The sequence below is a fragment of the Melanotaenia boesemani genome, chromosome 23 (assembly GCF_017639745.1).
Source record: "Melanotaenia boesemani isolate fMelBoe1 chromosome 23, fMelBoe1.pri, whole genome shotgun sequence".
In the NCBI taxonomy this organism is placed as follows: Eukaryota; Metazoa; Chordata; class Actinopteri; order Atheriniformes; family Melanotaeniidae; genus Melanotaenia; species Melanotaenia boesemani.
In genome coordinates this window covers 17,410,796-17,424,247 of record NC_055704.1, presented here as the reverse complement: position 1 = coordinate 17,424,247, position 13,452 = coordinate 17,410,796, and the positions used below count along the sequence as shown (strand labels likewise).

At 38.6% G+C, this 13,452-nt stretch overlaps 1 protein-coding gene across 6 annotated transcripts in view; it reads left to right on the top strand.

The window, feature by feature from the left end:
• The window catches only part of cald1a (caldesmon 1a), a 66,414-nt gene that overhangs the window by 36,622 nt on the left and 16,340 nt on the right, over positions 1 to 13,452 (top strand). For 4 of the 6 annotated variants that reach the window (XR_006009268.1, XM_041977486.1, XM_041977488.1 and 1 more), the window contains exons 3-6: positions 8,410 to 8,547; positions 12,038 to 12,452; positions 12,545 to 12,577; positions 12,673 to 12,783. Coding sequence is in view for 5 of the 6 variants with exons in the window: in XM_041977486.1 (XP_041833420.1) it covers positions 8,410 to 8,547; positions 12,038 to 12,452; positions 12,545 to 12,577; positions 12,673 to 12,783 (697 nt within the window). In the remaining variant the exon portion in view is untranslated. The remainder of the gene's footprint in view (positions 1 to 8,409; positions 8,548 to 12,037; positions 12,453 to 12,544; positions 12,578 to 12,672; positions 12,784 to 13,452) is intronic. The other 2 variants (XM_041977489.1, XM_041977490.1) reach the window with 2 other exon arrangements.

Below are 13,452 nucleotides of genomic sequence, written 5' to 3'. Positions count from 1 at the left end.
TAAAGTCATCACTCAGCAAATATCGGCTTCTCCAAACCAGACAAGAAGGAAAAAGAGTCGATAGGAAATCTGATACGCAACGTGATGACCTTTAATGTTCAATCCTGCCCTGCCTCCCTGTTTCCAATTTTCTCTTCCAGATTCTGTGGCCTTGTGAACCCTCTTTGATTTAGTGGAAGAAACTGATTAAACTAAAGTTCGTTTCAGCAAATTGATTGAACGGTAACCCACCAAGTGGACTAATCAGAAATATTTAAAAGTTTTTTTTTTCTTTTTAATTGTAAGAACTTTTTACAGAATGTGATAAGGGGGTGTTTATATGGAGCGTTTTTACAAGTCTTTTCATCTGTGCTGCAGTCTTCGCAATTATAGATGAGTCTGAAGTGGATGCAGATAACTGGCCAAGGTCACTTGACTGATTTGCATTTTATTTAAGAAACTTATATTATTACTCTTGGAAAACAAGCCGACAGAGGCGTGACTGCTGCTAAATACATCCAAGATGTTTTCTATGATAATCTTTTTTAATGATAGTCATTGTCAGGGTGAAGAGCAAGGCTGGTTGCTGTTGGAGAAATGGCTTTTCTCTTAAAAAGAATAATGTACAGAATAGTTGGTTATATACTAAGTAATAAAATTCAGGGTTAAGTAACTAGACACTGAAGCTGAAAGACTGCAGTGACTTGGTTAGCCATTTGGGGGCAATATAGTAAGCTGTTAAACTAGTGTTAGCATCTGATGTATGTTAATGACATGGTTAACATCTTAGCAAACATTTTTGTACAATTTCACAATGCGTAAAAGTTGCTAGCCTCTACAAAATTTTTAGTAGCTAGTTGCTAACTTTCCCTTAAATCAGTCCCAGGAAGAATATTCCCCTTAACTTTGGGTAGAAACAAGATATTTAAAACCTTAGCATAGCAATAAATATAGTGATGTGTTGGTATTATTAGAGGACATAGTCTCGCTCTCCCCGTGCCTTGTATTTTCTACCCATCAACTTTTTGTTATCCTGGGAGGTCCAGTCGGGTGTATAAGCATTTATTTTCAGAACAAGCACAGTTCTAGCTTTCTCCACTGTATGACAGAAATAATCTTCGGTTAAAAAAAGACTCCCTCAAAGAGAGTCATATGAACTGAATCCAAATTGACCATTTTATGAGCTGTTTGTAAGACTGCACCTTAGGAATCACTCTCTGTTTTGGGTGTGTTCGTTGCCACCCAAACGTCTCCTAAGGTAACGCCAAAAACAGAACAGAGCAAGGTTTCTGGGCCTTTAAACCAACTAAACAAGCAATAATTTTAGTCATTTCTAAGCTATATTACAGCTTAAAATAGATCCAATATTCTTTGTAAGTTTTATTAACGTCAACACGTTTTCTAAAATCTACAGGCCTACTAGTATTAGGCCTGTATGTATTTTAACTGTATGAAAGAGACATACCTGGGAGAAACCGTGGAGCTGATAGAAAGTCTTTGTGACATACAAGTCAACATGACTGGACACTTTAATTTAAAGCAACTTTAGCATAAGTGGCTGATCTCTGTGTTACAGATTCTAATGACAGCTGTATTTGTGGGCCAAACTCAAAGAATTAGCCAAAATATGGTAAAATGCTGTTGTCTTTGCATTCATTCATGATTTTTTTGGAGAAAGATTTTAAACTACTGATTTTGTTTTACAGTTAAGCTGTTAATTTACATGGCATCTTTAAACTCCTTAGACTTTTATGCCTTACTTCCCCAAACATACTTTAAATATCTGATTGAAGTGAAGTTAAATAGTTTCACAGTGTAACCCCCACAGCCCCCTGCTGCTAAAGTTATTCATGCATTTTCTGAGTGTTTATGTAACATGGAGAAGATGGAATTTGGCAGAAACTGTGCACTAAGAAGGGGCGACAGAAAAGATTAGGTCTGACTGAAAGAAAGAGCAAAGAAAATGAACCAGAGTTGTAAGCACCTTCATGATTTACATTTGAAGCTTGGCGGGAGTTCGTTCATGACTGTTTATTTGGTCCAAGCAGCCATAATTTCAGCTGGCAGGCAACACGCTGCTCCTGTTATTGATGAAAGATTACATCTCTACATTGTTTCCATTTCTGCCAATACATTGAAACAATCAATATTTACTTGACTCTGTTGGTTGGACTAGTCAGAACCACATGTTGTGTCACCAGCCTGCTAACATTAATCCCTAACTTAAATGTGCTGGGAGAAGACTGCAGTGAGAATGTGAAACCATCTAATATCGGATGTAGGAATGCTCAATTCCTGGCTATTATAACTGTTTACTGGCCAGGACCAGCATGGTTTTGTACAGACTGTAACTGTCTGTAAGATAGTGCAAGTTTATTTATTTATTTATTCATTTATTTTTTGTATGTGTTCCATAACTTGGATAATAGCACGCATGCAGGGCCCTTGCAAAGTTTGCAGGACCATTGCTGTCTTCTGTTTGTACAAAGGTGGGATGAGTGCTTGCATGCATCTGTATGTATTTGTGTTTTTCAGATCAGAATCAGATATGAGGGCTTTAAAAGCCCCATATGTGTTTCTTTTTTTTTATTTTTATTTTTTAATAGTTGTAAGAAAATCATTTACATAGTTGTCTAAAACTGGCTATATTTAAAGTGGCTCTATTATGCTCATTTCAGGCTAATTCATTTTAATATGTGAGTCCACAAGGGATGCAACAGGATGTATCTGTTTGATAAATACTCTGCTTACCAGCAATAGTCTGATATAACGTTGTTTGCCGTCCTTCACTTGTCCTATATATTTGTACGTACCCCTGTTAATAAGTGTACATGTGGCAAATGTACCACACTGCCAACAGAAGTGGAAAATGTCTGTTGCCAAGAAATAGGTAAGGTAAAGATGCTAGTTGCGAACACTTTCATGCATTGTTACAATATAGTTAGCTGTATTTCTAGCTACTCTTGCTAAGCTAATCTCTAGAGTTAAAGAATGGTGAGACATTATCTTTTATTTATTTAATTGTTTCGAACTTGTGGTTATTCTGTTATTGTCTTTTTCTTCTGTGTCTGGCTTGTCAAAGCGCATACGCAGGCTAGTTTCAGTTATCCTGGATGCATACATGTAGAAGTAATGCACCTCCTAATAGCTGCAAGAAATTTAATTTACTTAATTTCCAACTAACAGGATCTTTGATATTTTTTTTTCTTACATCTTGTTCAGTAAATGTACAAAATGTGCTAGTACAGATACTTGGCAGAGTTTTAGTTTATAGTTAATCTGCATGATTGAAATATTGGAAGCAGATATGTATTGTGCTGCTTTTTCATTTCTAAAATAGCTTTAGTCCTTAATGTCCTTTTTGGGAAAGAGTTTATTTGGGATTTTTTGCCATTTCTCTCATGCATTTTTGTTGTAATTTCTTCTACAAGTACAAGTTTCTCAGGCTTCGTTCTTGTCTTTGCCATCATCTGTTTTCTTAACGTCCTATCATCTTCTCCCATCTCATTCTTCCTCATAAGCCCGTAGGCCCTTATCCTCCACACTCTTCTCCTCTTCCTCCTTGTATGCTGCCCTCGTTTCTTCCGTCTGCATCACAGTCTCTTCCTTCTTCTTCCATGTTAATCCTGCATTCTCTCCTTCTCTCCTATTCTTCTCATTTTACACTTGTACCGGCCCTCTGCTCGAGAGACCAGGAAGTGCTGAGGAAATAACACCCATCCTTCGTGAATGAGCCATGTCAAACATTCCCCGCCCTTGGTGAATGGACCCTTCCAAATATGACGAGTCTGGCATCTTAAACTTTTTGGTTTAAGCAGAAATATGGAGGAAGATTCAGACACAGAGACTGAAACAGGCAGACAGAGGTTATGACCTAATTTGAGCCTCAAATGCCAAGTTTTAACTTGCCACATCAGCATGGAAGAGCTTCATATGCAGCAACACTATCTAAGTCAGTGGTTCTCAAACTGGAGGGCGGGCCCCCCTGGGGCAAACATAACAGGGGGGACGCATGGGACTGGGAAAATGTACAGACAAACTAATGTTTTGACAACTTGGGTACTTGGAAACATTCTGGTCCACACTCCAGACCACATGGTGGCAGTAATGCAGCAATTCTTTTTTGCCAACTGCGAAAAAATATAAAGAGGAAGAAGAAGTGCAGAGTAGAGATCAGGGTTTACTGAACACATCAAAGGGAGAAAAGAAAGAGAGAGATATGGAGAAACATGTAACTGGAATGAAAGAGGGCAGATTTCTCGTACTTGGTTTAACAGTAAATGTGTTTCTTATTACATCTTCCTCACGTCTGTGATGTTATGAGTATAGTAAGTTACATGGTTATAATATATATATATATATGTTCCTCCAAAGGGGGACATGGTAGAAAAGTTTGAAAACCCCTCATCTAAGTCATCTGTAAGTAACTTTAAATGCAGTCTGAAGGAATCATAGCTAATATTGTGTATCTTTGGATCAGGTCCAGTGGAGAGCAGGGTGGGGGAGAGACAGACAGGGTAGGTTGCGGTTCTGTGAGGCAGCAGTACGAAGGGAAATAGTCCAGAGAGGCCAGCGTGGGAATGGGTCAGTATTTCTGACAGCACAGTACAAACCCCACCCTCTTTCCCTCCCCCTACCATCCTCTTTTTTACTCCTATGCCCTCCTCTCAGTTCACAGCAGCTTTTTCTCTCCCCTCTCCTTCAGTCTTACTCTTTACTTTCCTCCCTCTCTTACCATGGAAGGGTGAAGAAGTCTTTTCTCATGGGCCTTTCCTAAATTGTTTTCACTGACATTTCTGAGATATTTGGCTGTAAAGATAATATTTGGACAAATTTCTCCCTAACAGACTTACTGATGGCGCTTTATGTGTAGACAGTTGCTTTCACAATGCAGAATCCTGCTTAAAATGGCTTCACAGTACCATTCAGCACATAAATGATTTCATCTCATTTTAAGCTGCATCATAGCTGCCACATGTAAAACAAAATGTGTAGTGTGAACATTACCTGTCAACTATTAGTGTCCATGTAGCTTTCTTTAGATTTTTGGATTTGGAGACCCAAGAAAAGAAAAGCATCTGTTGCACACTATATACTTGCAAACACACACCCATGTAGCTTATTACTGTGGCTGCACATCATTTCGTACAGGAAAAGTCGACTATGATAAAATCTGCAGATTACTCCTTTTTCCATTATTGCGCACGCCCTTTCCTTTCCCGTTTTTCATTTCCCGCTTCTACTTTTTATCCCTACTCTCCATTTCACTTGCTCTTTTCCCTCCTCCCCTTCCCCTTGCTTCCACCTCAGCCCATATTTCTGTCAGTATGCTGATAGAGTTTGGGGCCTGGGTAAGGAAGGGGATATTAAATCAGGGCTTCGGTTGTGTATGTGTCTCCAAGCAGGGCTGTGATTGACAGGAATGCTAATTCAGCTTTTAGGAGTTTGTTCTTCTCTCCTACAGGGGAATCTTTACTCCAAGATTGTCACTGTCGTCATTGCCACCAAGGACTCTTTTGTTCCATTTTTAGCTGTTGTCGTGCTTTTCTCATGACATTTGGTGCTGTTTCTGGGATGGATCAGTCCTTTGGGAGTTATAGCAGTTGTTTCATGACTTTTTTTTTTGTCCAAAAAGCATGTTGCCCTGGCATTTTGAAGAGGGGTTAATGTGCTTTCTATTTGAGGGGAATTCAGATGAGGTTGATATTTAGAAACACAAATATACCGTGACTTAGTACACAGTACAGAATTGGTTCTTTCTCGATTATAAAGAAGAGTAAACATTACTGATATACTTTCACCCACTTTCACTCAACCACCGTGCTTATAATTTGGCAGGATATGTGCCTATTTGTTGAGCCTTACAGCCACAGATGCATCATCTACTTTCATCTGTTATGTCTAAAGCATATTGGGCCTTATTCACCAGCCACTCACTAGAACAAATTTGTCCTTAAATCCTTCTTCCAAATTTCTTCTTTCTTTCTTTTCTTTCTGCTTTTTATATCGAACATGTGCAAATAACACAAAAGAATAAACTGAAAAGAAACAGGACAAAACAAAACATGAATAAATACATAACAAAATTAAGACAATACAACAAACAATAATACATAAACCCAACATGTCCAAAATGGAGTAGGTTGAAGCATAAGCTTATTTACACCTACTCCAGTCTCCCGAAACACACATTTACAACAATTAGAAAATAAATAATTTAAGTAAACTTGTGGCATTCAAGAAAATATTCATACCCTGTAAGATATAAGTGTAAAATAGATTTTAATATATTGGAAAAAAGTTCACTAACTAAGTAAAATTTAAAAAAAATTGGCAATCATTTTGTACCTCAAATTGACTCAGCAGACTGGGTCAATTTGACCCGGGAGGACAAAAGGTGCATAGTAAATGTGAAGACAACACGAGGAGAGCATTTCATTAGCAACACCTGGCTTCTTATTATTATTATTTTACCTTCCTGATTCCTGCACTGGCATTAGTATGTAATATGTCTGTATTTTAGGTGAGTTTTTGTTATGGTATAATATCTAATCTGAATTTGTATTTAGATAATTTATGACGTGATAAGTAGCATTTTTTAATTATTTTCTTTTTATTTTGTCCTTATACATATAATTTATTTTTCCACATCTGTTCCTTGAAGGTGCATCATCTGTTGGATGAACCTGATGATGGCCACAAGCCGAAACATTTTAGCCTCACAGTAACTTTTTATGTGCTACAAGTGTTGCAGTTGTTCTGATCTCTTTCTCTCCATTAAGTCAGCTTTCTAAACGCAGAGTTATCTTAACTTAGGAGGCACGCATGCACATGTGTAAAGCATTGCCTAAAATCATTGATGTCACCGTCCCACAGGTCTGGCTTGGGCGTTAGCAGACACATCTGTTATGTTATGACAGCATTTCTCATCTGAGAGAGAAACATGAGGCAAACCGAGGTTACAGCGAAGAGTAAGGAAACTAAGGGGAAACTGTTTTTCACAAGCTGTTAAACTTCACATAAACCAAAGCAGCTTTAGCTCCGCTCACCACACATGTTGCAATTAACATGCAATGGCATGCTTCGCTGGTTGACCTCAAAGGCTGGGCTGTGATCTTAGGTAGCTAGGCATGCGGTTAGCAGTGGGAGGGTAAAGGTCAGCTGGAGCAGCACAGATGAAGCATGGAGCTGAGTTCATAGATGTCAGGTGGCCAGAAACACAGCAGTTCAGGAAGGGATTTAACACCTGAAGTTAGAATAATTTTAATATGATAATTTATTATGCATAATTTCTAGTTAAATATTAGATGCACTTCACTTTTGGGTGTAGTCTGTTTTCAAAACCTGTCCATTGTACTTCTGTAATTAATTATTTTCTGCAATTCCCAGACTAGACTCTGGGAAAAAGCCTGAACTTGTTGCTTTCAATCAAGTTTAAACACATAAATACAGTCACTTTCTAGCTAAATATATTGCTTTATATATAATATGCAGCCACACCCTTTGCTCAAACCACTGCATAAACGAAATATTCATAATCCACAATGTTTCTTCTTTGTATGTGTGGTTTGTTGTGGTTTATGGATCTTTTCCTTTTTCATTTTGCAACATAACATGCCTCTTAATGTCAAGGCAATATGGTAAGTGGAGAAAAAAGTTCCTAACGTCTTAGCTTCTAATGCAAAAAACAGATGTTTACCCATGTTTTAGATATGACCTGCCATGACCTTGTACCATCTGCCGTATGCTTGACCAGTTGTGCATTGCAATAACAAGCACCAATAAAGCAGAACAGAAAACTAAAGCTGCAGCTTTTGCAGCCTGCTAGAGCACATCTTTTTAAAGTGAAGGCTTTTGCTGTCTCATAAAAACCTTGTTGAGAGGATCAATATGAGCCTTATATCTGTCTTTTACTGTACAAATACAGCTGCAGCCAGCAGCCCATTCCCCTAAATGTCAGCACAAAGGCTTGACACAGAAAATTTTACTTAAGAGTCTTAACTTCAGAAAAATCTGAGTGTCTTAGTGTTGTACAGAATTCCAAGAAGAACTGTAGACATTTAAGTTCTAACTCTGACCAGATCAGTGTGAGCTGTGGGCCAAAAAGACTGTTCCATGACTTTCTCTTATCCTCAGCCAAGCTAGGTCTCCAGACCGACTCTTTATCAGCTTCTGAAAACTGCAGCCACGATAAGAAGTATTGGTTGTTGCACAGCTGACAGGCTGGCTTGATAAGACGAAGGGGAGAAAAAAAAGTCTGAAGCAAATCCATCAGCTTTGGTCACTGTGGTGATTACACTCCAATTTAAAGAATCATTCACTTTGAAGTTTCTTGGTTTAATTGAGGATGGGCAGGAGGGTTAAAAGTTTATGGGGGAAGGAAAAAAAAGTGTCCCTCCCGGTCTCATTTTCTTCCTTTGTCTTTCTCAGGATGGCAAAAAATGATGATGATGAAGAGGAGGCTGCCCGTGAGAGGAGGCGCAGGGCACGCCAGGAGAGGCTGAAGAACAAGGAGAGCGAGGATCACGGTGGCCAACCAGACAGTCTGGTCATGACCAACAGCCACAGGTGAGGCACATAGAGCAACACAAGGTGGTAAATATGTTTTCAACAGCTCATCCATTTCATGGTTAAACTTGGAGAATGCAGTGCCAGCCCAATGTCACGCTACCTGTTATTACTCTTTTTTTCATGGGTGTTGTTAGCTAGCTGTTTTTGTCAAGTTAATCTTCACTTGGTTAAAGATCCTACTACTTTACTGTAAAGTGAGAACATCCATAAAGGTTATCAAATTACATTTAATGCAGTGGTTCAGTGAACTAGTCTGTATTTATTAGCGGCTTCTTTGTTAACTATAGTTAAACCCATGTCAGTGGCAGAAGGAATAATCAGTTCCTCTGCTATAGTGTGAGGCGTTTTAAACCAGGGAACTTGGCAATCTACTTCAAGTGAGTTGAGCTTTCTATAAATGAATGCTGCTTTAGTAAAACAGCTCTGCTATAAATTACAGTTGAGCAGTTTATTTCTAAAGTAATCAACAGGCTTTTCGTTGTGTTCTGGATGAAAAATCCCCAAGTAGCATTATAACTTGTTTGGCTTCATACTACTTCATACTTCATATATATATATTTTTCTTATATCAGAAATCTTTGTTCCTGATTCATCATTATATGCCCATGTAGCAGTGCAAAAACTCTGCCATACCCAGCGTATCATAACTCTGGGCCCCACAGTTTGGGAACCACTGATTTGTAATGGATAAGTTTGGTTAGTATAACCTCTACTGAAAGTTACACCACCTGCCTGGAGGGAGGTACAAATGCAGTGTGCAAACTAGTACACTTTGTTAACAAAAAGCTTAAAGACTGGTACACACATAAGGATTTTCTAAACCTGAACTGACTTTTTTTTATCTTTTGGATGCATGAAAATAAAAAAATTAGGCATATTACCAAATTTAACAGTTCCAGACAAGAAATCTTGCATGATCGAATGTGATCCAACAAAAACGAAGAAGAAAAAACATAGCAAAACTTGAAAAACGAAGAACCAACAGTTGGAAAACACAACACCCAGCACAGCAGAGGACGTACATAATGAAGTAATAATGGTGGTCTTGCAATTATTGTTAACAGAAAAATGTAGAACTGAAAAAAAGAACAGACTGAGGACGGCGTGAACACAGACTTTATATCCTTCCTTGCTCCTCAGTCAGCTTGCTCTCTGGATTGGCTGCATTCTGTTTCACAATCCACAGAGTCACAACTCAGGAGTGGTCGGCTTTCCACACACACGTGAAGATTTTTGGTCGTAAATATTGAACATGTTCAATACTTCCGATTGTTGGCCCACGGCCCGTTTCGGAGCCGACTGTCGGCACGAATTCGCTCTTAACACACCCCAGACCAAGTGATAATCTTATAGAATATTTTTGAAAGACTTAAGATTATCGGACGTTTGTCGGAAAGGGGGAAAACCGGGACAAAAACAGCCCAATAAGCTTTATGTGTGTACTTTGCTTAAGCTAAATGTCTTGGCTGTAAAACTATTTAATTATATCTTTTTTTTTTATTATTTAGCTTGAAGTTAAAAAATTTTAGATAAAATTTTTAATCAATGTAACTGAAAAGGTTTTAGGATTATTGTATGTGATGTTGGCCAATGTTGGCTAATTTTGGATAGTGTTCCTGCAGCAGATCGAAAACTACAAAGATTATTTTGATAACAAAAAGATCAGCTCTTAGCCGGGACATCTTATGTAGTCATTCCACTTATTGTAAACAAAGGTTAAAATAAAGAAAACTAAGCTAGATTAAGTCCTTTTTAATGTGGTCCTTGACCTTGTTGTAAAAGGCTAGTTAGCTAGTTATGTAATCCTACAAACATAAGACAGTGGTATGTTACTTTAAATCAGTGGTTCCCAACCTGGGGTCCCCAACATTCAGACCCATTGTGATTAATGTCCACACACTGTCCCTATTTTAAATGAAAAAAAAAAGTCTAAATGTTTTAACTGAACTTGGCTATATCGAAGGACAGGACTTAATCAGAATACATTATTTACAGTGAGAATCTGACTTTTAAAGGCATTAAATCAAGCATGGTTTCAGCACTGGGTGGGGCCGGCTTTTTTATATGCATGGCTTTTTAGTATATGCATGAAGGGGGTTCTCAAAGAAAAAAGTTGGTTGGGCCCCACCGCTTGAATGAATATGGTAATACTCTTGATGTCACGCATTGGTTTGGTTGGATGCACATTGTATTCTCGCTAATTATGAAGTTTTTTTTTAAATGCACATATCCTAAGATGAGATTTATGGGGATAAAAACATCTCTAGTGTCATATAACAACTCATTAACGCATGACATAATCAAACAAACATTCATTTCATTATTCATTTAGATTAAGGGCTTAGCAAAAAAAAAAAAAAAACCAGCATCAGATCTTGCAGGAATTAGACTTTTGAACAATACCAGTTTGTAAATTTGCAGATCTTGCATTTAGCTGTGTAAGTCAATTCCTCATAAAGTCTGTCTTCTTTTCTACCCTTCAACTATATTTCACCATTCTCAGTCAAGCAAAAAAATTTCAAACCAGGCAACATTTTGGTACCGAATGAGGCTATTAATGCAACTTAAAATTATATAAGTTATATAAGCAACTAAAACTGTATAAGCAACTGAAAAATATCACCATGTCTGTAGTCCCATTTTCATCCTCCTCTTCAGCGATGTATGATCTCATCCTCTTCGATCAAAAGACTGCCATGGTAACAAAAAAAAAGAAATTAATTTCTATGCAGTTTTAGATTACAATACAAATCTTCATGGCTGAAGTGGAAGTAGTGGATTGAACTGACATCCAGCAACACAAACACTTCTTTGTGGTCATGAATGTTTCCGCTCTATGAGCTCAGCGATGCATCCTTGGCCAGTCAAACAACAAGGGGATTGTCAGAGAAGATGCTGAGACAGGACCTAGTGCTCACTAGCTATTGTTGATTGTGTGCATGGAAGGATAATGTTTGCCAGACTTTTAGGTCAGAAAAGTTTGAGTCATGCAGGCTGGAAGGATGTACAAAGTCAGGTTGTCCATGAAGAAAACAATGGGATGGATTTTTATAAATCAATTCACCAGTATTCTTTGCTGCCAGAGGAGTAATCTTCATGGATTTGGGCAGCTTTTGTGTTAGGATGCTCTATAGTTGATATTTTTTAATTGTAATTAGCTGAGTGAGTGTATGCAGAAGTCCTGACTTAAAATCAGAGTTCATTTCATGGCCTGAACCAAGTTTATTCAAAATAGTGGCTCGAGTGTAAACCTGTCAATAAAGCCATTTAAGTAATAATGAGGAAAACACTCTAAAAATTGATTACAAATAGGCCTTTAATCAAGAGCATCTTGGGGGTAACAATAAATAACATTATGCATTCACTTCCTCTGCCCACATTGTCTTAACAGCTGACGTCTTCACAGACTTCATCCCTTCCTCTTCGGACCAAAAAAAAAAAAAAAACCCAGACACACAGTGAAACGTTTGTGTTCTTTCTCCCCCAGTGTGACAGAAGCTGTGTCTGTGAGCAGCTCCTATGGGGGCGGTGGAGATGATGAGGACCAAGCCCTGCTGGACCGCATGGCCAAACGCGAGGAGAGGCGGCAGAGACGTATGAAGGAGGCGCTGGAGAGGCAGAAGGAGCTAGACCCCACTGCCACGGAGGACAACGACAGCGTCGCCATGGAGAAAAAAAACGCAGAGGAGGAGAGGCCCTCCTCCTGGCGTAGGGGTCGTTACCGTGACAGCATGGATGAGGAGGAGAAGACAGCAACCTACAGCTTGACAAGAGACGAGAAGGAGCAAGAGGAGCCTAGAGAGGAAGAGGAAGCTGCTCCTGAAGGAGAGGACGAGGAAGAGGAGGAGCAGAAAGTTGAAGTGGTTGAAGACATACCTAGAAGGTCTTACTTGAGAGAACAGGTCCGTCCTCTTTGTTTCTGTTCATTTCTTTAATTTATTACATCATCATTTGTGATTGACAGTTGGTGCAAATGTGATGCTTGTCCCTGCAGGCATCAACTGAAGAGCCTAAAATGCAAAACGAGGTACGGCCATTTAGTTTTTACTGTTTACTCACACCAATTCTTGGGACAAGACACAGATCCGTGTTTCAAAGAACTGCTATAATCCTTTCTCATAGGACCTCGCCGAAAAGGAAACACATTCGCTAGTCAGTGAGAGGTCAAATCAGACCAAGTCAGCAAATTCAGAGGATAAAGAGGATTCAGTAGCATCAGGGGAGGCTGAAGAGGTACCTGAGGATGATAATGTAGATAATTCAACAGAGAGCAAGCCTATGTTACTAAGAAATTACACTGAAGAGGACTTTGAGGTATCTGAGATACTGCACTCAGAGGATAATGAGGTATCAAAGATGCGGTAAGAATTCCAGTAATGGTGTGATGCACAGCACTGAAAATCTCTGGGTAACTTTGGTGTCTTTATGCATATTTAAGAGCTATAAACAGAAATCTTTTAGGACTCAAAGACAAAAAAAAAAAAAAGCTCATTTTGTTGACTTAAAATATGGTAATACCAGACGCTGAAATTACCCAGACACCTCGTGTCATCTAGTGTGGTTTGCACCATTTGCAAAACGGCAGTAACTGAACCTACTTTTTATGAGGTGTGGTTGCAGCCGTGCGGCCAGATTTTTATTTAAGGTTATGCTCCACAGAGTGGTCACAGTGTTTTTTGGGTTTTCTTTTCTGCATGTTTTCCACTTCAACAACACATCACATTTCACTGACTCCACTCCAACAACATAATATAATTTGATATAATTGAGCCATCACATCATGTGCACTTCTTATCAAAGGCTTTGGACTGTAAAGATTAGCTTTTCATCTATTATATCTAATATGAAATATCAAGTTAATGGTGGAAAAGCAAAATAATAATCTTCAGGGACTAATTTGGT